Here is a 26480-nt window from a genome sequence, read left to right on the forward strand (position 1 = left end):
GCACAGGCCGGCCATCAGATTGCAACCACAGTCGCTGCAATAGACGGATTGCTATTAGGGGGTAGCAATGGGGGTGGAAGAGGACAAGGGCTTTCGTGCTCGCCGGATTTATGGACTATAAATAATAAGCAAATTTATGTCATCACCATCTAGGGCGATTAAAATAACCTCGCACCCGAGAGCAGCACTTATTCGCTGCCAGCACAGACCGTCCCTGTCCCTTGGTGTACGATCGATAGTTCCGCGATTGAATCGGCCCATCAAAATTGAATCGGTTCTTTCTTTTACTCTAGTTTGCAACCGTAACCCCCTCCATCCGAGGGGAAATGAACGAAAAAAAGTTGCAGCTTCTGCAATATGAAATTAAATAAATTAACACGAAAGGGGACGTCGTTGTTGGGTGGTGGTGGTGTGTGAGTGCAGGTGGTTGAGTGGGTGCGTCATTTCACCGTTGAGTGACCAAGAGAGCATCATTTGTAAGCCATGACATATCCCTCGGTGTCGTCTATTGCGCCTTGTACGGTGTGGCTTTAATTGATCCCATCTGTTACACGGGTGCTTAGGCGCTACCGGGATGGCAAGGGCGTAGCAAGGCCATAATTAGCTAGGTAGTAAAGTTTTTTTTTATAAAGCAAGTAGTAAAGCAAGGGAAGCAATTGCTTCACAGCAAAGAGGAATTTTCATTTCGCTGTTTACCAATACGGTATCGATGTTTGGTACACCAGCTCTTCGATTTTCAAAGTCGAAACTAAATTTAATTTTGCAAAGAAAGAGTTTGTTCATAATCAATTTGTGTTTTCAACTCTTTTACTCTCCACTGTCTTTATGTGTGAATAGAAAGAGAGAACAAATACATTATCCTGGTCCATCAGCTGGTGCTACTGTGCAACCGCGGGATGATTAATATACCTCCCCCGAGTAGAACTTTGTCTTCATCATTCTTGACAGCAAAGGAAGAAGCATACAAATAAAAACAAAAGCTCGGATTCTAACAGCTGGAAAGTTCCAGAAACCAACAAGGAGAACATAATCTTTCTCCTCGTTGCTCTCCAGAATTGTCTTTTCTCGCGCGTGGCTTTCGGCTAGTCTGGATCGATTCTGTTTTCTTATTCAGCTCGAGCAATTTCTCAAAAGAAGGAAAACTTTTCGCACTCCTGTTTCAGATCATGCGGCTGCAGTTTCACTTGTATTTCAAATGCTCGTTAGGAGGCAAAAACAGTTAACACTACTTCGCGCGGTGGCTGCTGGAAATCGGCGAGATACAGTGTTTGTTTCAATGAATCATCTTGGGCAGTGTTTTGTATGGAAGCTGTCGTCATTATTTTCCCACTTTTCATTGGAACTCAAAACAAACGCGTTGTGTATCGTTTCGCTGTTTGGTGGAAATATAAATGGAATGTATTATGATTGTGAGGACATTCTTAGATTCTTACATTTTTACAATTATTTACATTAATCCGTAGCGCAACATGCTGCATTTCTGTACTGTTGTTTAGAACAAGATAAAAATGTAGCATTACATCCTTGTGGCATCACACGGAAGGGGCAAAATGAATGTGTAACGGATGGGCAATCTGCAATGGGCAATTAAATTCTCCTTTTTTCTAAAGGTAATTCAATTGCTCCACTCGCGGATATGATACGCGGCTTTATTTACACCGAGCATCACACTTGTCGCGTTCACAACCTCCGAACACTGGCATGCAAGCGTAAGGTGTGCGCTCACATCTAAAACAAACGATGTGCAAACCACCCTCCACTTCACACCAGACCACAGCATCTGTCCCGGACGCGGGCACGTTATAGTTTTATGAGGCAGTTTTCCATTAAATTTATGTTCAATTTGTACTTACAGTTTAGCCGTGTAGGGTGTGCTGCAGGGAGAGCAGTAGTGGCGCTTCTGATTTTGCTGCTGCTGGGAGAGGTGCATGGGTGATGAGATAAAAAGGAAGGTGTGAACGGTGGAACCAATCGTTAAACTGTCACAAATCGACATTATCCTTTTTCATCCAGCTGAGCCCATTTCTACCACATTCCAAAATGGTTTTAGTGGTTGGGAAATAGATATGCGCACTCGAGGGGAGCGGGGAAGGAGAACATGTGCTTTTGCCCCTTGGATACTGTTGTTTTTTCGGACCTTGAAGGATAAAGCGGTAAAAAGTATTGCCTAACCATACAGGCAAAAATGTGCAAACGTCAGCGATATATGTGCATCTGGCTGTACCAAACTGGCAATTCATATTGGTTTTAGGCGTGGAAATTCTAGACAGAAAGCGATGAGCGTGGACACATCTTCATTCCATGAAAACCCGTAAGCGTTTGTTCACTTTTGCACTGGACTAGTGAAGCAAAGCGGAAAAAGGGTCATAAATTTTCCTTGAATGCTGCATTTTTATGGCATCCGTAAACGGTGTTTGGTAGTTCTGGCGTCGTTTGCGGGTGACCATTACTGTTTTTAAAGGATGTGAAAAATTACACCTAGCGAGTCTGTTCATGTTTAGAGCAACCTTTCGCGTTAGATTTAAAATATTAAAGTCATTTCAAATAAAACTAAAACAAACTCGGCTCAGCTTTGAAATAGTACGATAGGCTACTGTTCAATGTTGAACATATAGAAACTGTGTTACTGTTTCAATATTATTAACTTTGTCACAACTGTTCACTCTGTACAACGGCGGTTCCTGGCAGGGTGCGGATTGAAATTAAATTAATTCTCTCTTTGCATGCTTCACTTAGAACCAACCTTCCTTCAACAGCGTCTTCGTCAGTCGCATTTTCATTCTCAGTAGTTCCTTTAACGTTCACGCCCTCCTCTCGCCGTTGGTTGGCCCTGTCAGCCGTATAATAACGGCAGCAGCAGAGTGTGTGCATATTAACGCGGAGCGTAACCGAGACCTCCGCACACCCTGCTAGACGCAACGAGCGGAGTCTCCCGCACGAAGCAAAATGACTCCGACGTTTATGGGAATTTGATGTGACATTTTGTGCGACCTGATCCGACCAAATGGCACGCTCCTATCTATCGTCTCACAGCAGCAGCAGCAGTAGCAGCATGAAAGCAAGATGGAACGCCCCGGCTTGTGGCTGGCTGGTGCCATGGGTTGCGCCCAGGTTCAAGTGCATCGTTCGGTGCGGTTGGGAATTAGTGGGACATTATTGCTCTCGAGCAGGTTTCGTTGTGTTTGTCGACGCCTACCAAAACCCAACCAGGAAGGAAGAGAAACAGAGGGCGCGAGTGAGAGAGAAAGAAGCGATAATGGTGCGAAATGCAACGGTGGCGTATTTGAGTGTGATATAAAGTAGACGTGTTTCGTGGACTGCAGCTTAAAGTGGACATATCTCCTCACATTTGTCGTCTTCGTTCGTTCGTTGTCACAGTGTGTTGCGAGATGCATTTATTGATGCCATCTTTACGACCCGATCGCCGCCCCCACGCAGATAGGAAATCGTGTGGTATGCACGCAAATGGCACCCTCCATCGCTTCGGGTAAGGCGATTTTTATTGCCACCGATCACAAGCACGGTCCGAAAAGTGTCGTTCTCTAATGGATATCAGATTGGGTCAGGTTCAGGAAGAACCACATAGTGCGTGTGTAATGCAGCACCGGAGGGTTTGTTAGTCAGACGTTGCAAAGTGAAATTAGTATGCCAAAGCACTCGTCTCCGGGAGAGGGGCTCGACCGGCAAAACCTCCACCGACTGGAGATTGAATATGCAAGTCTTCCCTCGAAAAGGAAACATCAGGTTGGGTATGGGAATTAAGTGTATGCATTAAATTTACGATTTCACCTGCGTCTGGCACTGTGCATTTCAAGCTGGAACTGCAACTTTGTTGCAACGATGGGGGTGATTCCGTGGCTTAAAGACAATAATTTGACGTCTCCAAATTCGTTGCTTTTCGAGGTGTTGGATTGGAGAAGCGTTTGTGTACAAAAAAGCCATCCACAGCGTATCACCCGTCGGCGTATTTCCTGGAACTTCGCCCAGGCCATGTCTACGGCTGATGTTTCAATCTGCACAGACAGACGGAAATTAATATTCAACAGCCATACAGCCAAATGCAAACATACAAGTCGGTCTCGGCCCGTTCTGCGTTTTCTTGGGGGAGTGTGTCCTGCTTTTGCGCGATGGCGCTACGTTTTTGTTTAATCGTGGGAACTAGGATCTGCATATCCCGGTGGGTGTTGTTTGTGTTTGTCAGGGGTCGGTGAAATGTCGTCCAAGATTAGCTGCGGCGCACAGAAGACCACCAGATCCCGGGATCTATTTTGCTGGCACTGCGCAAACCGCAGCGACGCCACGCGACACACGACGCTCTGCGTTCGTGCACACGCGGAGTAGAATGCGTGGCATCTTCCAGCGGGTTGGTGTAGTTTTGTGATTGACGGAAGCTAATTTTATGTGCATGTTAAGCCCTAAATGCGACGGCTCAGACACGAATAGTTTTGACCCCTCCCCCCCCCCTCCTCGCCCTCTTTTTTGCCGCAGGCACCACGCGGACGACCCCGGTACTTGCAGATCCGAACCTTGGTTTGCGCCAATTTTGACGTTAAATGTACACCGGCACGCACGACGCCGTACACGAGCGCTACAGCGTGCGGAGCAACGCATTGTCGTGATTTGCATCTGCTGTATGGTGGACCCTTTCGCTTGTTCAAGTTTTTCTCTGGTCCCGCGGAACCATGGCCCTTCTTAAGGTCCGGTTCTGTTGAATGTCAGTTATGCCTTAAGGTCTATTCTCGTGAGGGGACGTTCGTTAAGCCTGCCCCCGGCGCTAGACTGCTGGCTTACAGGGTCGCGTTTTGACGCCAAGCTGGATCGGAGAATGTCTCCCAGCCTTCGAAGGTCATTAGCATGTATTTACCATTTCGTTTTTCTGCTGCCCGGGTGGACACAATTTGCACCGTTTGGGAGCTGTGCTCTGTGCTTGGTTGGTGGAGCGAGGTTTGATGGACGTTAGAATGGGTCTGCTGGAGTTGGTGAAGACGTTGGCGGTAGGTGTTTCCGGATTTGGGACACAAAAGTTGTACGACATATGCAAAAAAGATGTCATTCTCGAATATCTATGCGCGTGAAGAAGAGCGTAAAAGAGAAAGAAAGAAAGAAAGAAAGAGAGAGAGAAAGAGAGAGAGAGAGAGAGAGAGCGAGAGAGATAGCGCGCGCGACAGAAAGATGATTGTAAGCACATTTAAAAACTTTGAATATGAATAATGTTGATGGTTAAATGTCACTCTAGTCTCATTCCGAGTTGGATATTGAACATAACATGACGGCTAGTTGAAACGTACCCATGTAATGATACACACTACAGAATGCAGAATACAGAATGTGATGAAATAAGGAAAATAGAGATGAGCCAAATTACGGAAATGATCATTATCGTTCCTCGGAGTCGCAGAAAATCCAATCTTTGGCGAGCGCTTCAACATCACACCAGCAACGAAGATGGCGGCAATTGTCGTTGTTGCATGGTGGCCATAAAAGAAGTGCTCCGTCAGCGCCATAATCAGAACAGGAACAGGGGAGAGATCAGCTTTCATGCCGGCGTTCCTTCCGTCCAGTGTTTTGTACATCGATTGATGGTACCGCGATGAAAAGCGTTCGATAGAAACAAAGCGTTGTGGTAGAGTGGAAAGTCGAGAAACAGTGCGGTCGTTTTTTCCGCCCTTTTCCTGCAGGATGCAGTTTCCGATCTTCCGTTGCAGCAAAAGCCGTTTGCGCGCTTACAATTGCCAGCCTCAGGTGGCACAGTTAGTGCATCGGCAAAGCATCGCTAAATCATCTCCACCGCAACGGAACAAACGCTGACGGCTGATTACCCCTTTCTTTATGAAGAGCAACCTCCTCTTCCTACCCATTGAGAGGGGCGACACGGGCTTGAACGCGTGCCCGAGGGTTGAGGGAACCTGGTCCCTCTGTCTCTTTCGTGGTGCTCTCGCGGTGCAGTGATTTCCGGTAGGCGTTGATTTATTTTCTCATGGCCAATTTGTTTATCGCGTTAGAAGTGATTATGCTGATGCTGCACACGGCCATGGTTGGCGTTTCGTAGTGTGGCGCGGTGTTATATGCTGATGTGTCTGTCCCCGTTGGTTGGTAGCCGCTAGATTATCCCAAGCGCTCGGGTGCGTAGAAAAAACAAGCAAGTAAGACCGGATGAGACTCGGGCGTAGGGCAAATGAAAGGCGTATGCTACAAAAAAAAATGGGTTCGCTAACTCATGCTGCTTCATAATGTTATCGTGGACAGGTTTTAAAGGAAATATCTGCAACGCTAGGGAAGCGATGGGCAGCTTATGAGAAAGGTAATGAGATTATCCCAGTGCTCATCTACTAGATATATGAGGCTTCACTTGTCCTATCCTTGGCTACGAGTCTTCGAAGAGTTCTTAATGAGAAATGAGTCTATGAGCAGCGTTTAGATTACTCGATGAAAGTTGCCTGATGATAGCGGTGTTTAGATACAGTTAGTAAAGTAGTGCACTTCGTTTCCATTTGCAGGTAAATAGATCGTTAGTGGAGTAGAGGAATAACAAGCTCCGCGGTCGTAAGAACAATTAATGTTACTGGAACATTGCAATCCTTTTGAAACATAATCTAGGTTAAGTTGACCTCTACTCTTATCCCAACTTTGATACAAAGATGGATGTGATACTATAGTTTGGGGAAATCCGAGTCTTTTGAAAAATTCCTTTCGAAAAAATCGAGTTATTTACATAAAACATAAGCATAAAACGCACATCCAAACCACATCAATCTCTCACAACAGTGTTGCCCGCGAAACAGTTTCAACACACATCTCAAAATCTGGAACCATTTTCGACCATCCTCCTTGGTACATGCGACGCACGCTGCTGTGGCTGTGTGTCTAGCGGCGCCGAAACCATTTCTTAATATTGCCAACAAAATCGTCGCTCGGACCAGATTAATCCCTCCAAATGTTGTGCGCAGGCTGTGGCCCGATGCTCCCTTTTCTCCCGCTCCCGTTCACAAAACGGAGGCATTTTCACTGGAGAACGACGGCAGCGTGTTGGGTGCGCGTTTTAATATTTGTGTTGCGGAGATTTTGTGTGCCTCTTAGTTTAACGGTTTCCACACAGTGTTGGGAGACAGCGCAACGCTCTACCAACCCCACAAAAGTCAACCCGAATTATGTGCGTGGACCTTGAAAAGTATCAAATTTCGGTGTTTCTTCATTTCGAAGCGAGTGTGATTCGCACTCGACGGATCCGCGGGACGTTTGTGACGCTCGTAGCGTAGGGAGAACTACTACTTTGTGAGCAGTGCGTGTACAGGGAATGGAGAGACAGAGTAACGATCCCAGACAACCCAAGGCATCATGACAATGATTAAACGTTGGAGACGGCGGAAAAGGGAAGATTTCGGGGGGATCAAAATGCCCGAAACGATCACTACTGTCTGTTGCGTACGTTTGCTTAATGTATCAGTTGCGCATTTTTGCCATCCAAGGTTTTTTGGTTTTATTGCCTGCCCTTTCAGGTTGTAAAAGGTTTCGATAAGTTTCTTTATGCGTGCAAAAAACCAGCTTGAGTGAAATGCTGTTGGCGCCGAGCCCCTCTTGTGACAGCTTTGAGTAAAATGAATGAATGTGGTGTTCCCGTCGATTAAAAAAATGTGTCTGGAAAGGTCGTAAGGATACTGCTCTTTTTTTTGTCTGTTTGATCGCTTCTTATGCTAATGTGACTAAGAAAAGTGCTGCCGACGAACGCGGTGCGCTTGTGTCAATATTTTAATTGAGGTTTCTTCTTTGTCTCGCTCCTCATCTCGGGGTTCCGGTGGTCACATTTGTGCCAGATCGATAGGGTGCTCCCTCCATCGAGCGGAGTGGTAATGTGTTACATTCTTTCAAATGTCACGACGAACATAAATAAAGACCTCAGATTCAACTGGGCCCATCAAACACCCCATGGCTACCACCATTTGGACCGCGGGACATCAGGGTTTTTTTTGCTTCGCTTTAAGGCTTACTTTTTGCAGCTTGAACGGGTTGTTCTATGCATACAATAATGTAACCGTCTGAGAGTGCTAAACGGCAGGCACTGGAGGTACACTTCTTCTCAGCTCTCCCGCGTCTAGCACAATCCTGACACATCACAACAATCACGCGGCAATGCGAATTACGCTGGCGATGGAGCAGGGATATAGAAGGTACGAAAGAGAGAGATAGAGAGGGAAGAAACGAATCACGCCGCTTCATGCTCATGCACACATCATAAACATTAGCGCTCGTGAACATACAACTGAAAGGGATTTTGTGTGCTTCGGTCCGTCAGTTGCTGTTATTATTTTCTTATGCTTCCGTACAGCCAGACAGCGAGAAAATACACAAATTGCGCCGTATTGATGGAAGTGCCAGCCGGCCGCTGCGCTGCGTTCCGCTTCCGTGTAAGGACATAAATTAGGATTTGCGCGCACACTCGTGATGATGACGATGCGTTGATAGTAGCAGCAAGCGGGAATCGGTTTTGAGCTCACGGTCCCCCTTTGAGCTCGCCATTCGCCACATACACTCACACATACACGTGAACGGTGGCGAGAAGCATTGGCAAATATTTCCAAGATTCTCATCGTCATCTTCACGGTTACGGTCGGAAATGTCTTTGAATTGGAAGAGGTAGATAGCGGGGGTTTCCTCTTTTTTACGCGCGGATCATGGGGTAATGTAAGCAGTCATCAATTTCGCACAGAGCCACCGTAGATTAAACGTAGCATCAATCTAACGAACAGGAGGGCAACAATGTTGGAGTTGAGGCTGTGTGCAATAGGGTTTGAAGGGTTTAGTTAGAAACGTTAGAAACGCCTCAAAGTATTATGAATATAAGTTTGAAGAGTCAAAGCTAGAATTGTGGTCTGAATATATGATCCCCATAGGTTAGCTTCAGCGTATTAGAGTGGAAGAAAGATCTCGGTAATGCTCTATCCTCCAATCTCTCTGTCAGGTCGTTAGTAAACGGCCAGGTTGCATCGTCACTATCTATCGCCCGCATGATGCATCGGCCATTTCTAACGGGAAGCGTTAATAGAATTTTACTGCAAAATCACCAGCACCAGCAAGTTCCCATCACCTGTCGCGGGGAAGATGGTGCGATGTTGTTTCCGGGGCGAAAAACGAATCGATCTACTACGTAATTCGTCTTTTTCTCCTCTCTCTGATGCTGCAGATCATCATCTTCGCGTTGGTTGTCGATGGAGTTTTACCGAGACTCGGTCGTATTCTTTGCCCAGTGTCGATAGGGAATAGAAACGATCATAATTGGATCTTGATCTGCAAAGACTCCGTGCAGAGGGGCCTCAACGGTTGTATCCGGCGGCTGGGAAACGCCACCGGAATGAGTCTGGAGTGCCAAAACAGGGGGCTGCTGTTGTTGGAGATTTAGAGGAAAAGCGTAGCGTGGTTATAATTGCTACGGAAGTGTGACAGGATCAGGACGGGGTTTGAGGATGACGAGCAGAAATACTTCTTCATCCAGCCGTGTGTGTGTGTGCCGATCGCTAGCATAGATTCTGAGCTAGATGTTGTCCGTGCGAGAGGGATTATCCGAGGCGTCCACATTCAACCTGCAGTTGCTGCACCAACCGTCATCCCCCGCTTATGAGATACACAAATTATCGCGCGAGCTCGTAGTTTGCCGATGCTCGAGGAAACACGGGTAGTGAAGGCTGGCGTTGATTGAAGACGTTACCGCCAGTGCTCGAACTAGACGCTAGCTAGTGGGCATCTAGCGGCGAGCATCGTTAGACGAGCGAAAGATGACGAGCGTGTCCCGTGCACACGCGGTAAGTACACCTTGCCCGTATCTGCCAGCGCACGAGTAGACAGAAAGAGGCCGCCCAGCAGCTGGGCAGACAGCCGGGGGTCGCGTGGGGAAGAGCGAAAGAGGGTGTAAATGCATCAAGATCGCTGTTAATTTACGCCAAAGCGGTGTGTTTGGCTCCTTTTATTTTTACTCGTCTCTGTGTATGCTCGTGTGTCGGACGCGCTGTGGCCATTTATTGCGCCCCAGTACCGAAACCGTCCTGGGACGGACGGACACCTTGCGGTACTTGTTTGCGCACTGTCTGGCTGGTGCAGCGTATGCAGCGATTTTAAAAATATAGGATAGGAAGAACATCAACAAAAACAGTCATCCGACGCGAAGGCACACGTACGAGTAGTTCCTCGTTCGACCCCGAACCGGCACTTTGACCACACTGATACGCCCGGATATGTCAGTGTCGAGAACACGTTTCGGTCGGGTGCAGCTCTGTACCACGCACCGCAAGGGATAGGTGAACGACGTGGATGGGATGTGCTTTCGCGGATCAATTATATTGATTTGGTTCGGGATGGTTTACATGCGTCAGGAAGGCATCCGGTCGCTGTCCGTAGGAGCTTGCTTTCGGGTTTGGGGGAGAAGAGAGTTTAGTGGAAAATGGCTCGTGACATGATTGCAACCGATGCAGGATGAGTTGTCATATTAGTACCGTGACAAGGGAGTAGATGATTGGACGCCACACTGAGCGTCTTGACTACTTGATGCTCTAATGACCTCATTGCAGAGTGGCGGGGCGCCCAGTCGGACTGGAAGTAATTCGTTTTCAGTCACAATCATCGAAATGGTTTGTTTTAACAACTTTTCTAAAGAGAAGCCATCCATTGGCTAAGATTTTAAAGACTGTTTATTGTGACAGCAGCAAGATAAACACTAATCCACTGGAATATCCGTTCGACGTGAAGAATGCATCAATGTTTGGATGCGCGTTCCCCCTGTTTGTGTTGCACCGGTCCGTGTACTCTACTCCCCTCATGTTTGCTGTGTGTGTCTTTTGCTCTGCGAGTCCGATGCACCGACACGCACAATTGCATCGAAGCCGCGTAATCTCACACCACACCACCAGGCAGGGAGAGGGAAACAAACCGTTGCGATCAATCCAAATAGGATTACGTTAATTGATTTAATGGCATCATGCACTGTAGCCATACTGCACCGAAACACCTCGGTAGAGTGGATTTGCATTAATGCTCTGTTATTTTGAACGGGGGGAAGCAGCGAACACTTACAGCGGTTGGGAAAGTGGTCCCATACAATGTTGCTGAGTGTAAAATATCGACAACGAACCACAGGAATGTTGAATATCTCATTACGGGGAGGGAGAACCTCTCCCTGAGGGCAAAATATCAGCTCAGCGACTCCGAACTCCAGCCCATAGTTCACCGAACGTCGTGCGCGAGGAAACATTGTAACAGTGGGTCGAAGATCCGGAACCCACAGCATCTTCATTATCGATCGTTGCTCGCTCTCTTCTAATTACAAGATAACTCGATCACTCGCGAGGCCGGGAGAGGTACCGACGAACGCACTCGCAAGACTAGGCATGCAGCGCCATAACGTTCAATCGACCGCAGGCTGTGGCTGTAAATTTTGTCGCTCGTCTCTAATACGCCTAGGCAGCGGGACTCCACTGCGCGACACCGGCCACCTCACTTCATTTTTCTTCACCACGCGCCGGACGAACTTAATAGCGGCATGTGTATGGGTGTGTTTGTTTTTGTCTGTGTTTGCATCTAGTTTTCAGAGAGCAGAGAATCACACGAGCGAGTCGTTTGGCTACGAGCGGGTGCCGTATAAAAGTGGGGTTGGCACAAGGAATGCCCATGTCGCGCGTTCCCGCCAAACCGCCACCGAGACGCCGATGTCGTGAAGTTCCTATTAAGGTGATAAATTAACCGTCCGACGCGGTTCTAATTAGAAAGATTTAGTAGATAGTATGCGCACGCGGCACCGAGACTCCATCGGAAGTTGGAATCCTCTGGGTGGCTCGGTGGCTGGCTTGGCACGGGTTGGCAAAACGGAACGACATTTCGTCGACAAGCATGTGGTGGCAAAAACGCGGCCCAACCACACGACATTGCAGTTGGCTCTGGTGCATAAGTGTGTCCGGTTTTTGTGCGGCTGTGTATCGTGCTGATGTTTTTTTGTATGTTTTGTGCATCTCGTTTACGTTCCGTTTCACAAATTATCCTTGCTGGAGAGGGCAGCATAAAAAATGCTGTGCTCACGAACAGGGAAGCTGACAAGCGTAATACGGAGGCCAAAATGGAGAGCGCGCTAGACGAGGAAAGAGCAGCATGAGGTCGAAGTTTTTGTTCGCAGCTTAGCGCGAACTTTGCGGATCATTCGGCAATGCCACTTCTCAGGGTGCTGGCAGGGTGCTGTCGTCATTGAGGCCTTTCGCTAGTACATTTTTGTGGCTCTCAACGAATGTTGTTTAGTAGTCTGTGGCTGTTGCTTGAGATCACATCATTTTAGCGAGACAAATAAATAAGCAGAGTTTCTCAAAAAAAGCGGTCGTTTGGAACACATTTTCCCACTTAAGGTCCCTTGGTTTGCTGCAACTGCAACGAATTAAACGATCTGAACGCGCAAAGACGTTGTTTTGCTCATCTACTTGCTTACTGCATTCTCAGCAAGCAACATTCTCAGGGTCAGTGGAAACGCAAAAAGCAAAAACCACACAACTCTAACGCGCACCAAGCACTGCCCCAGATGCGAACGCCAGCTGGCTGTGGGATCTCTTCCGTTCTTCCGCCACACAAAAGTTAGACAGCAGAAACTTCAATCCAACGAGAGTACTGGAACACAAAATCGTTCCCCGTCTCGTATCGTGCTGCGGCAGCAAAGGGTCGTCTTTCGCGATGGTTTCTGTCTCTTCTGCTGCTGCCGTTGCAACAATGTATGTGCACAAACAGCGAGCGGTCGGGAGGGGATGCGATCGATTTCATCGGTTGCCCACAGGCGGGTCGTTTTACCAGTGCCATGTTGTCTCTAACATTAATTATGCTGGCTATCGCGTGTTAATTTGCGCGTTTGTTTGTTTCTGCCTGGCGGCGGCGGCGGCGGCGTCTTCTCCCGAGCATGGTTTGTGTCACCATGCGAAGGAGACGGAGCAGCAGCAGCTCGTCGTGTACGCTGGCCAGTGTATTGGGAGATCGGTATTGCCGCTTTATGCACTGTCCATCGATTTCTGCATACAATGTTCGTTCGATTGGATTTCACGATAGCATGCTTTTTTGTAGTTAGTTTGTAATCCATGAAGGTGATGAGGGAAATCAAAACCACCCTGTGTGTTGTATCCAAGGAGCAACCGTTCAAACTCTTCTCCGGTTGCGGATGAAAGAACACTTAATTTTTCTCATAGACCGATGGTTCTACATCAACGAATAACGAGGTGTTACATTTACGATTTCAACCAGCTTATTTAATTGTCGGATATATAGTTATGCTTCACAGCTTATCCGAAGTTGCAAAGTCGAGATAGGAAAACCATTAGTTCGTTCCTGCGCCGTCGCCATCGTCGTCGGATTTGCAGTGAAATAAATGTTAACGCCAATGCTTGTTTCCTTCGTGTCGGTTGCGTCTGATAATTCGTAATGGAGGTGAAAACACTTAAGATACGATCTAAAAGTGCAGTTTAAAATAAAAATAAGCTTTTTTCCACGGCCCTCATCCAATGCAATGCGCTCGGCTTGCAGTCGAGTTTCTCACACGTGCTCACAATGCAGCCCACAGTGGAAGCAACCGAACGGGTAGTCGAGTGACAAGTGCACCCAGAGGTGGACAGAGTCATCGCTAGCCGGGCAGGAAAGAAACCTGTTCAATTATCAACCCATGCAGCCAGGCTTTCGTCTCCGTCCGTTTCACACACCGCCGATCAATGCTGCTGAGTCGGCGGACTACATTCCCGAACTCCACACACCACTCCAAGGGAAACCCTCGAACGTGCATCCCTTATTCCCCTCCCGAGGCAAGAACCCTTTTTGTGTACGGTGATGGTAAAGTCGCTTTGAAAGCAGTCGAAAGAATGCATCTGACGAATGGTGCTGCATCTAAAGCAATACGAGGACACACAGAGGCAAGACTGCCGCGAATCGAAATGCAATTCGTCCCGTGTCGCTGTGTGTGCGCACAGTTTGATCGATGGTTACGTGTCGCTGTTCGATGGGCAAGGGATGGAAGGGAAGCAGTTGCAGTTTTCCGACTTTCCACGCCCGAGAGCCGGATGAGACAGTGTGGCGATTGTGTCGTTCTGGGTTTCCGTGGACTCGGCGTCCAAGGAAGTACGGAGAACCAGCAAAGAACAGTCGGATCAACCTGTCGATGAGGGGGGGGGGCTGGGCTGGTTGGTGGTGCACACTATTTCATTCTATTCGTTTTGGTTCGCTCACATTAACTACCGGCACCTGCACGACAGCATAGCGGAGCATAGTTGACAAATGCAACGCGAGCGGACACAGGAATGTAGTCGAGCGCATAAGGCTGAGGGAGCGCCCTTTTCCTATTACATCCCTTGTTCATTTAAGGTACGTCCCCGTAGCTTCGTTGTGATAACTTAATTTATGAAATAGCTTTTTCCTTAGCCGGATGACGGGAAGGTATGCAATGGGAGGCTATGGCCTGACCATTTCCAAGCGAAGCTCAGCTTATGAAAAAAGACGAAGGCACCTTGTATGGGAAGGCGGAGGCTGTTGGCCGTCGGTAGAATGGAATAGCTTACTCACTTTGTTGATGATCTTTTTTCGCACGGCTAGAGAATCGAATGGGAAAGGGAAAGAGAATATGCATTAAGCTTTGGCAGAATCTTCAGCAGCAATAGCGTAATGCAGCGGAAAAAGGCAACGAATGACGTATTTTAGTAAACGACGAAATTATCAACTCTGTTTGCTTTTCAACGATGTGGTCTTGCTGTCTTGTAAATGCATTTTCTCTTTGCATTAAAATGTCTCCAGTTTGTTCAATCAACTAATAAGCAATTTTCCACCTCCATTGTCTCGTTTTAGGCGGCCTGGGAAGGTCCGATTCCCATCAAAGCGGAACCACTGGACATTCCACTGAAGAAACCAAAGCTAATGAACGATGCTGGATCGATGTATCACAGTAGCAGCGGCAGTAGTAGTAGTGTTGGTAGCAGTCGGACACAGCACTATGCCACCCAGCAGCAGCAGCAGTTGCTGGTGCATCCACAGTCCCACCTGCTGCACCATCACCAGCAGTCGCAGCAGCAGACGAGTGCAGCCTTCCGGCCCTGGACCGCCCAGCAAAAGGCGCAAAAGTACGCGCAGCAACAGCAGCAGGCGCTGCTGCTGCAGCAGATCGCACCGTACGCGAACGGCACAGGCACCACGATCGTGAACGGCACGATCCGACCGACCTCGCCCGGTGGCAGCATTCTGGCGCTCAGCCAAGAGCCGCCGCTGCTCCAGAACCCGGAGAACGTGGTACCGATGTCGGAGACGGACAAGTTCGAGCGTTCGTACCAGCCGAACGTTGCGCTAGTGCCACGCAAAACGATCCTGTGCGGAAAGGAGCCGCCCGCGGTCTCGGTGACCGCTGTCCGCGAGCGGCGCGAGTACGATGGCAACAAGGATCGTTCCGTGATCAAGTGTGAGGTGGTGCAGATCAAACAGGAAAGCCCCGCCACGCCGCCAGCGATTGCTGCCGGCGGTGGTGCAGCCGTCGATGGATCGATGCGGTCCGTGATCAAGTGTGACGTGCAGATCAAACAGGAACGTTCCGGGACGCCCGCGTCGGCAGGCTCGGGACACTTGGATCATGGTGGACGAGGAGGCCGAGAAGACAACAGTCGCTCACCGGGTCCACCGTCCTCGGCACACATTCCCGTATCGCCTCCACCACCGGCAGGAGCGATCGCGATCAGTACGATCATTGCCAAGCAGCAGCAGCAGCAACAACACCACCACCAGCAAGTGTCATCGATGGCAACGTACGGAAATAGCAACAGCAACAGCCCCGTTCCGATCGCGCTGGATGCGCAGCATTCCGGGTCGTCCGGGTCGAACGAGATCACCTCGTCGACGTCACCACTGCCACCACCGCCATCATCGATCGTGGTGAACATGAACGGTGGAGGGGACGGCGGGGCGCGCGCCCGGGAGCAGACGGGAGACAAGCCAAAGCTAGTGCTAATAAAAGAACCGATCATCAGTCCACCGCTGAGCACACGGACGCCCACGGGTCGGCATTCTCCACACGGCCATATGCTGCAACAGCAGCAAGGCGGTGGTTCCGGCCATCATTCGCAGCCAGTGTCCCCGCCGCCACCGTCGCACCACAGCGAGCACCATCAGCCGATGTATCTGCACCACCATCAGGTACTACAGCAGCAACAGCAGCAACAGCAGCAGCAGCACTTCCGATCTCATCATCCCGGCACGACGACCGCCGACACGATAATCCACCGGAACGGGCATCCGGTGGTGGGCAACTCGGAGTTTGAGCTGTCTACCGACACGGACGATGACAGCCAGACCGGCGAACCGGACAGCAGCAACGTTCCCACGACGATGGAGCTGATCGGCGAGGTACTGAAGGAGGTAGAAACGGAAACGAAGCAGCAGATACTGAACATCTTCAAGGTGCTGCTGCAGGAGAGCCGCGTCGAGCACCACCGGCTGCAGATGGAGATCCGCGCGAAGGAGGACCAGCTGATGGAGGTGCAGCGGCACAACATGGAGATCCAGCGCCAAACGGACCACTTGCAGCAGCAAAACCATCAGCTGCAGCTCGAGCTTGATCGTGCGTTGCTGAAGATTGAAGCGTTGCGCGAGCATCAACACCAGCAGTCGCAGCTCCATCATCACCAGCAGCAGCACCACCAACAGCAGCAGCATCACATCATGGTGCGGGAAACGCTAGGCGGGGTGGGCGAGTCCAGTACCTCCTCTACCCCGCCATCGCCCCTGTCGCTCGTCAGCAACGGTAGCAACAGCAACCACAGCCATCAGCTGATCGAGCGGCGGAACAGTTTCCCGGAAAAGTCGGAAATCATCATGAAGCCGCTGAAGAAGCTGCTCCGGCGCAGCCCGGACGATGCGACGACGGTGCTAATGTTGGCATCGCCACCGCCCCAACCCACGGGCAGCCTGCCACCGGCGCTTCCAGCATGTCTGTCAATTACGGCTACCACCGTGTCGGTGGCCCCGAAAGCGTCCTCTACCCAGTCGGACCCGGAAGCGGGGCGCGAAGCTAGTCGGCGGCAGCCTTCTGTCTCTCCGTCGCCGACGCTAAGAGCGGGCGAATCGTCGCCACCGCCTGCTGCTTTACAGCAGCCGCCGCAACCACCGCCCCCACCACCACCAACAAGTGCCACCATTGTACCTGCATCACCGACAACGATAACGGCCGTCAGTGCCGTGAATGGCGGCTCCTCCACGGCTTCATGCATCACCCAACCGTCGTCGTCCGCCCTAGAGAACGGTCCCTCGCCATCACCGATCGTTGTCGTTATTCCGGTGAGCAGCAGTGGTGGCTCTTTGCCAAAAGATGCTAGCGGCAGTTGTTCTCCACGACCGCCGTCGCGGGCTGGCTCGCCGCAGTGTGACGGCAAAGGGCGACGCACTCCGGCGGAAGGCAACGATAGTGGTGACGATCAGGATGAGGATGAACCGATGGAAGAATCTGTTGTTGCTACGGACTCTTCAAGGACTGTGGAAGTGTCATCGGACGCTGCACCAGAGGGAACGGCCAAAGCGTCAGCGATCAGCGCAGCGAAGGGCAGCGCAATTGGGACAAGTACACCTTCGGGTGGTGCCAGCAATCAGGAGAACGATTCGCCGAACCGATCCAATCGAGGCAGCTCCGGCGGTGGCACTACCAAAAGCAGCTGTGACAACTGATAGTTGGTGATCCGTTGGCGCTGAACCAGGGGATGCGCGACGGCGGATCGGTACAGCGCTAAGCAGCGAAACAGCGTAACCTAAAGTGTAGAGCGTGTCATTATCACCTTAAAAATATTATTTATCTTTGGTTACCAAGTCCGGTTGGCGGTGGAAGACATGAGGTGGATGCACACACAGCTGTTGTGGTCCCCGTTTGCTCTCGAAACCGCACACCAAGTGAAGCATTTTCGTACGATCCATTCTCTCCAAACGTTTGCTTCGAGTTTTGTCCAAGCCAAAATCAAAGTTTGTGTATAATTGGTATTCGTTTCGTTCCCACCTAAATTATTTATACGGTACGATTATTAAATGGAGGGGCAGGAGAAGGTAGACCCAGCTCTTACGACGACTACGTGAACCTATCTTGCGCGCAAACCAAACGTTCATCCGCACAAACTGGAAAGCTGGTTGGGAAAGGCATCTCTGCGTCAGGGTAGTTGATCGCTATGCACGAACAACGAACAGTCTTACTGAGCAGCGTGATCGATAGTAATTGCCAATGGTCACTTGAAAGAAGAAAAAGAGGGAACAAATGGAAAAGCATCCTCACAGGACAAGCCGCGAGCCGCGATTAGACAGGCATACTTTTTCCCCCTTCTCTGCTATTTTCTATGCTGTCCGGTAATAGCGATTAGGTCGGCAGTGCGCGCAGTACAGTAGTTTTAATAATTTCTTTGAATTAACCACTAAGTGGTTTTAAGTATGGTAGATTGTAGTGTCGAAAAACAAACCGAAACGACGCGGCAGTAAGATGTGTGGTGTACGAAGCGACGGTGTATAAAGCAGTAACTCGTAAGATGCTGTAAGAATTCGCCAAGTATCGGAGAAAAAAAAACTAGTAGCTAACAGGCTAGGCGAAACAGAAAAACCCCGTGCAAGCGCAAAACGATATGAAAAACGAAGCAAACAAAAGAAAAAATAACGAACAACGTGCTGGCAATGCACACACAGTGTAAAACAGTAAGTAACCCTCTTTACGGTAAAAGTCAGTCGATAACTACTATATTAAAACCAACAAGCACATACGCAAATGGAGAGGAAGAAAACAAAGAAACACACGCTAAACTAAAAACAGCGCAGCATAGTGAAGAGATAAAGCGTAAGCATGGAACCATCTTAAACTTAAGTTTCAACTGTTTTTAAAACAAGCGTTTCAACAAGTTAAACCCTAGCGATAAAGCGTTTAAACAAACACAAATAAGTAGTACCAGGCGTTAGTGCGAGCCGCACGTCCTCGGTTCGTCGAAGTAGAGGTTGTAGCCCGGGTTTTGTAGGTGTCCCGTGCGACACGGACGAATGCGTGCAGAGTCATCCCATTGTAAATAGAGCTGTCCCACTAGAACATTTAAGCAAACGAACCCATGAATGCACCCTTGAATGCACACTCACGTCCACGATTATGCGAATGTAGAGCGCAACATTTCATTCTACTTCCAATGTAGAGCTGTTTGTTTTTGTTTTTACATATAATTCCTTTTTGTAAATTCCCTTGCCTCCTTTTGATTGCCTTTCTTGTGCCTTCTTGCCATGGAGGGCTTAGAAGGACGAGTATTCGGAAGGAACTAGTGCCAGTTATTGTAATCGATTCAAGCAGAACCTTTCACTCGATGAGAAATTCCTCTGGCAGCGCGTTGTCAGTGCGTACGATATTTATTTCGTTTATTTTGGCCTCGTACTACATTAAATTATAACTTTCGTTTTCAAAATTTATGCTCCTGTCTCTTACCCCTCTCCGTTGCGGAGTCTCCTCACACAGTACTAAAATTCACCTGGTGGCGAGGAAGGATGTTGCAAAGCGACACTACTCCTCCGATCATTAGTGCTTATCTGTACGGCTTTCCTTTCGATGGGGCATCTCCATCGATCCTTTGCATGGTAACCTTCACACACACACACATCTGTATCTTTACCTTAATTTATTACAAGCAATTCTGACATCAATGGTGTATGTATTTCCGCTTTTTATTTACTTTAATCTGCTTAAAGCATCCCTCCTTTGGTTAAACTAAGTTTGATAGGAAAGGAGAGTGGGTGCGTTCAAAACCAAGTTTTTCGATCCAAAAAAAAGAGCATACTCATACAAAAAGAAACAAATGTATGCTTGTTTCTGTACACTGCTTATGCTTCCTTCTATTCTATTTTTTGTTTGTTTCCTGTCGATCGATCGATCGGTGTGAGAGTTGGGATAAAATTCCTTCTAGCTTAAAGCTTTCTTTCCTTTCCCTCCCATCCAGCGCGCATAACGCTGGATAAAAGAATCGAGTCGAAACATAGGCGTACACAATATTACTGTCGATCTTAAGTGTAATTTTGTATAAAGAGAGAAAAAAGCGTAACTTTAAATAACGATAAGATCCGTTAAGAAACAAACCATGCTACTAGAGTTAGAGTGTGTAACTGATTACAAGTAAAAAGGACAAATCATCCAAAAGAAAACATACTGAAAGGAGCCATGTGTCCTTCTTGCGCGCTTGTGTGCTGAATTGGTGTATTGAGAAAGAAAAAAAAAGTAAAAACAAAAGAGTCAAACAAGAAGTTGGTCCTCGTTAGGGTGCAAACAACGAATGTGGACCGAATTAACGACTACCGCCACTACCATCTAGTGTTGTGCACTAATGTTCTGCCGCAATGTTCTCATTGATTAAACGTACTTTTATACGCTCGCACCGCAATAATCTCTGCGTATATATGTGTGTGTGTGTCGAACACCAGATTCCGGGTTCGTAGTTCGCAATCCCATTTCGAGTAACTGCCAGTTTGAAAAGCAACAAGTTCAAAAATTAAGTAAAAACGAAAGCAAAAGCATAACGAGACGAAACGAAACTGTCACAACAACCGCGTCACGGCGAACCCTTTTCGTTATTTTCAACTGTAATAAATGAAACAAAATGTAAGCTTTTCAAGCTTTCCCGCTAGTGAAACTATTATGTGGTGTAATGTTTCTTTCTTTTTCGCCTCCCCTTTCCAGTCGATAACGCATATTGAGCCTGGTCCGGTTAGGTTGTTCGGTTTTGGTGACTGCAATTGTGAATTAACATGCGCAAACTGATAGACTATAGACGAACTTAAGCAACCCAAACGCGAAACTGTTTGCCTTATGCATGGTGGTCGGAAAAATGTTCAAGTATTGGTAAGGATCGAGATCGCCCAAAATCCTCCGTTTTCCGGATTAATATCCGAATGACAAGAGCAACAATTTTGCATGGATTCCGTTTCGTTTTCGTGTTTTGCTGTGCGGTTTTATTTCGCTACGTGTTCTGTACTGGCATCCTTCGCAATATGCAATTGTGTGTATGTGTGTGAGTGTATGTACTTGAGAAAAACGCACATCCAGCAAAATGGTGGTTTCATGTTATACGATAGAGCTGCTCTCGCTGCTACTCTGCTGTCTATTGGTTCAGGGGGGGCAGCGTGGACCTGACTGCTAAGCTCGTGGGGACGGCATGAAGGACGAAGGAGACTAAAAGCAATTTAGTAACTTAAGCAAGCGAACTCATTCCCAACACGAAGGGAAACGCACTCACGCAACATGAAAAGGAAAGGGAAAAAGGGGGACAGCAAATTCATACGCATAATGCATCTCCGTGCATCTTCTCGCTGGTAGTGCACCCTAGCACGACACGTGACACAATATACCGAACATGAAAGGACACAAACACAAACACACACACACACACACATACAAGAAAAACGGAAACACTTACAAAAACACTAACGCGTAATGAGAAAAGTGGCGGTGCAAAAAAGGGGGTAACTAAATACATATAACAAATACAATAAATAAATAAATAAATATATAGATATATATACATGTACGATTCACTATCGTCAAGATTCACTTTCTAGACTCCTGATTGCGAAACGAAGTACAAATTAGAATGTATGCTTTAAAAACAAACTCATAGGAAAATGAAGAAAAAATCTTTCACTACTCATTGCACACAGATAAGCTACTATATGACAAAAAATACAGGAGTGCGCTAGGCAACGCCAAGCAAACCAAACCTGGTGCAGCAGCCCTGCCTGCCGGACCGTAATCCTTTCTGCAACGCGATGCTTGGGACCGCAGACGGGCTATAAAAAATCACACACACACATAGTTTACAAACATTATGGGTATTTTTGCCTCCCAATATTGATGCTTTTTCCTCTCCTCCTGCGTTGTTATACCGTTTTGTGCGTGCAGCGTGCGAAAACTGTTCATGTGGTTTGCTTCATGTGCCAAATTTGAGTTTACATGTAACTCGATAAAGATAACTTGTTGATGCTTCTGTTCCATTATCGAAACGTTCAGTGTTTTTCTTCTGGCACGATTTATTTCGAATGCCTGCTTCTCTGTACAGAAATGCGATACGCTGTACGAAAAAAATTAAAGCAATGTTCGATACAACAGCAACAAAACCCAATTCTTCTTTTTTTTAGAAACATATTTACTCGATGGGCAAACGAACAATAGACCGATAAACAAAGAGAATCAAAATGATACATGTATAGAAAAAAAAGCAACAAGATAACATCAAATACATAAAAGAAAACTGCACCGTTAAGAAACCTTAGCCATACTATTTTTCTACACTTAAATATTGTAAGAAAATGAAAAACAAACAAATGAACGAGTTTTACCGTATCGCGGTGGTAACTGGCGATAGTAAAAGTGAACAAAAACATGAGAAAACATAAATAGCATCGGTTTATTGAACGTACACGAATTTAATAGTAAAATGCATAATATGCGTTAGTGAAAACCAGGCTTAATATCTAGAGAACTCCCAATGCAGAAAACAACAGTAGAAATAACACATACAAACCAATTTGTTCACAAGTCAGTCTCATTTCCCAGTCCGATTATATTTCTCGTTTTTTGTTTTGTTTTGATTCACCTACCGGTTTCTGATCTTACGCTCCAATTCTTGGTGCACCATCTAGATCTCAGTAGAGAATCAATAATAATAGTAGATCGTTCCTTTTTTACATGCGCCTGTGTGATGCAGGCGCCGATCTTCGGCTTGCACATCGTAAGAAAACTTATAGCAAAATGAGACACATGTGTAAAAGTGGTTGAAAAAAGAAAACGTATTTAAATAATAGCCAAAGTAGCATCTATGAGAGTTCTAAAGAAATAAAAAAGAGAAACAAAACAAAAAACTCAAACATCCAACACACCATAGAACATTTTTAATAGTAAAAACATACACACACATAAAGCTACTACCCGGTGGTGGGATTAGGGAAGAAACACGCGCATGTATAAATACCATACATAACAAAGGGAAGAAGAGAGAAGCAGACGCATTAGACTATACATTTGAAGTAAAATTTACCATCCAAAGTAAATATTCGATACACATTCATACAAAAAGCTCTCTTCGGGACAAGAAGGAAGAACATTATAAAACGCAAACGTTATACACAACCAAACATGTAGCAAAGCAGTAAGCAAAACGAATCAAACTTTAATCAAGTGAATCCATTTTACATTGCTAGTAATGTTGAAGCAACAATGTAGAAACCCTCGATCTAAAATGCGATCATAATTACACAAAAAAAGGAAAAACAAACTGCTGGAGGCAATGTGGAAAACAAAAGAAAAAGAAAAACAACTAAACTAATCTAAATCGGTAGCGCGTGTACAAAACAAAAGAGAGAAGAAAAGAAATCCCTAACGCGATACATAGAAGCGCGGCACACGATGTTGACTGAACTATGATAACCAAACAGCAAAAAGCTTAGTGGCGAACGTATCGTAACATACGAAAAGAAGAAAACGTAGCAGATTGGTACAGCATTCGGTTGATTTCGGTTGTAGTGCTGTGTGGAGTGTTTAATTTTCATTTGGCTGTGCTTTCGAAAGAAGGAACCTAAATTTTCGTAATATTTTTACAACCTGTAGCACACCAACTGCACACAGTCGAACACATGGATGATACTTGGAAGGCCTGGGGTGGCCGAATCCTTTGCTCCCATACTGTTGTGGTTTGGTGGTTTGTAACTTTTGTTTTATTGCGACGAAATTCACTATATTAGCGATCGATCGGCGCCAGCGGTGGCGATGTTGATGATAAGCGAATTAGTTTTAACCGTGTAATTTATCTGTAAAAAGTAATCTAGCATCAGTTCGGTAAGGTTCATCACTATGTTCAAAACATAATAAGCTAAGCGTGTGTAAGCTACAGTGCTGTTGTTTTTTGGTTCTCTTGGAGTTGTATATTTTATGTTTATACATTGGTTGGATCCGGCTTTCGATCCGCGAGGGCGGTGAGAACTGATCCGAAGGTCAGCAGTGATTCAGTGAGTGTAATGATTAAGACAGTCGGAATAGATGCAAAAAAAAAACCGTTGCATCCTTGTCGCGTTGCAAGTTGCTTAAGCTTGTTCTGTTCGGTTTTGATGCCACACAGTAAAGAACGTCGTCGCCTACACACAGCAACAGGTATAGCAAAAGCGCGGCACATGGAAAGCAGTGCACAAACTGTTGCCGCCACTGTTGGGGAGGGATTATTTATTATTAAAGAAAAATGATTTTGTGTATAGATTTGCCATTTACATGTTATTTAGTAGCTACGGTTAATACTATAGAACTGAAAGAAGAAAATAAAACTGACGAAGAAAAACAACCGAAGGAAAACTGCTGCTACGTAAGTTTGAAGTGCAAGTAAAAGGGGAAAATAAAATAATAGCGAGTCACTTGACAACTTTGCAAGGTCTGAAAGTGAGAGTAAGGCTGATGGATGAGACGGGAAAATGCTGTTCCCAACAAAACATACCGAACATTTGAGAAAATAGGCAAAGAAATGGGAACGTCATTCCATACTCTCACTGCAAAAAAAAAAAAGATCGTACAATGTTACGCGAATGCAAAACAACTGCAGAAAACACATTCAAACGCATATAAAGCATAAATAGTAAAAAACAAACAAAACAAACACTCACACAAATAACTGTAGAGCGAAACTCCCATAGACGAATCAAGATATAAAAACAAAAAGAAACAAAATCGAAAAAAACACAGAAAAAAGATGCTTACATAACCAGCGACACACGTGTTACCCTCTGTAGTTCGTGAAAAAAGCGAAAGGATGATGGAGTAAATGGAAAAAAACATCAAATTATCTTGACCGATTGAACAAAGTAGTGATCGATGCAGCGGCACCTCCACATACACATAAGCGTGCGCACACGTTTCTTCTTCTAACACAATCTAAGATAGCTAAATGTTTCAAGCATTAAAACTTTACCTTAGTAAACCAAATCATACCAAGTGCATGTGCGGGCGTATAAACGTTTATATAGAAGAATACAAACGAATGTAAAAAAGATGGTTTAAGAAGGTGCAACGTAAGCAGCTTTACTCACTCTCACTGTCCCATACACGCGGTGTGTGTACGCGAGTGTGTGTGTATGTGTGTGCGTGCGCAAAAACTGGTAAAACAATTCGCAAATGAAACACACACAAAAACGAAAACAGAAAAAAAAACACCTGTGCAAAAGTAATAATAGATAAAAAAGGATGTAGGAAAGGACTGGATTGGAGAATATATAACAACACAATAGCTGCAAGCAATAGAAAAGGAAAGCAGAGGGCTGTCAGGACGATACATATTACAGCAAATGCATTCGCAAAACATTTAGCCAAGTGCGGTAGAAGATAGCGCTGGGAATGCAAACAATGGTGCATAAGCATCGTGTATGCACCAGCGGAGGAAAAACAGACAAGATGAGTAAAGCAGAAGATTAAAGTGGATAGGGGCGGAATGGGCGAGCAGCAGCTTACAAACACAATACCGACTAAACGAAACGGTGGAAAGAGAAGGGGAAATGAAAATGAAACAAATTTACTGAAATTATTCTAGATACTGAAAGTAATTTAAAACCAGAGAAATAAAATTATAAAATAATTCAAAACAACCTTGCGGAAGTTCTCTTTTTCTCATTGTATCTGCCATGTGACTATCTGCTAGCAATCTCTTTTATCCAGCTCATTGTCATCTACGTGCATGACTGCAATTCGTCCAAGAAGCAGCGCACTTTAAAGGACATCTTCAACTCGTTGAGTGGCTGCGTCCCTTCGTCGTTTGTCTATCATTCGCTTGCAAACAAAATCAGTACATAGGGGAGCGCGAAAATCCACTGACACTGCAACAACTGCTTTTTATCCATTGAAGGTACTCTCTGCACCATGTTTTTCTTTTCTTTTTTGTTCTACCCTCCTCCATTGCTTTATCAACTTTTCGCCATTTTAAAAGTGTGCTCCAAGGAGGAGCGGGAGACATATTGTTCTGTGAAAAGTCCTTCCAAACTGCACGGCGGTGCTGCAGCCATGCCGATGATTGGGGTAGCGTTTGCACGATGATGATGATGATGATGATGGTTCCATCTAGGGACAGGTTGATCCATCCACCTACATGTCACAGTCGATTGAAGGCAACTCGTGGCTGCTAAGCTCTGTTCTGCCAACTCCCGGCCCGGCGATAGGAGTGTTGGTGAATAATTAAAAATCCATTTCCTTCGCCAGCCAACTGTTACAACCGGGGGAAGAGTGCGGGAGTCGTTGACACTGGCATGTTATCCGTTCGTTAGATACATGGGTAGCCAGGGTGGTTAAGAGTGGCGTAGTGTGGCACCCCACTCGGTGTCTTTTCCAGGTGAAAGCAATTTTAAGTGCAAAGTCAATATTGTACCTTCATTTTTGCAAACGATTTCATTCTTGCCATCTTTGCTTGCTAGTAGGGATGGAACCATTAACGAAG

The 26480-nt window shown here is 46.6% G+C and overlaps 1 protein-coding gene across 5 annotated transcripts in view; it reads left to right on the forward strand.

Annotated features, from left to right (window-relative positions):
• LOC121597667 (homeotic protein female sterile) overlaps positions 1-25638 on the forward strand; it is a 119980-nt gene extending 94342 nt beyond the window's left edge. For all 5 annotated transcript variants that reach the window (XM_041923617.1, XM_041923622.1, XM_041923619.1 and 2 more), the window contains exon 3: positions 14836-25638. In XM_041923617.1, coding sequence (XP_041779551.1) covers positions 14836-17691 — 2856 coding nt within the window. In that variant the 3' untranslated portion in view covers positions 17692-25638. The remainder of the gene's footprint in view (positions 1-14835) is intronic.
• Positions 25639-26480: the final 842 nt, after the last annotated feature.

The sequence above is a fragment of the Anopheles merus genome, chromosome 3R (genome assembly GCF_017562075.2).
Source record: "Anopheles merus strain MAF chromosome 3R, AmerM5.1, whole genome shotgun sequence".
In the NCBI taxonomy this organism is placed as follows: domain Eukaryota; kingdom Metazoa; phylum Arthropoda; class Insecta; order Diptera; family Culicidae; genus Anopheles; species Anopheles merus.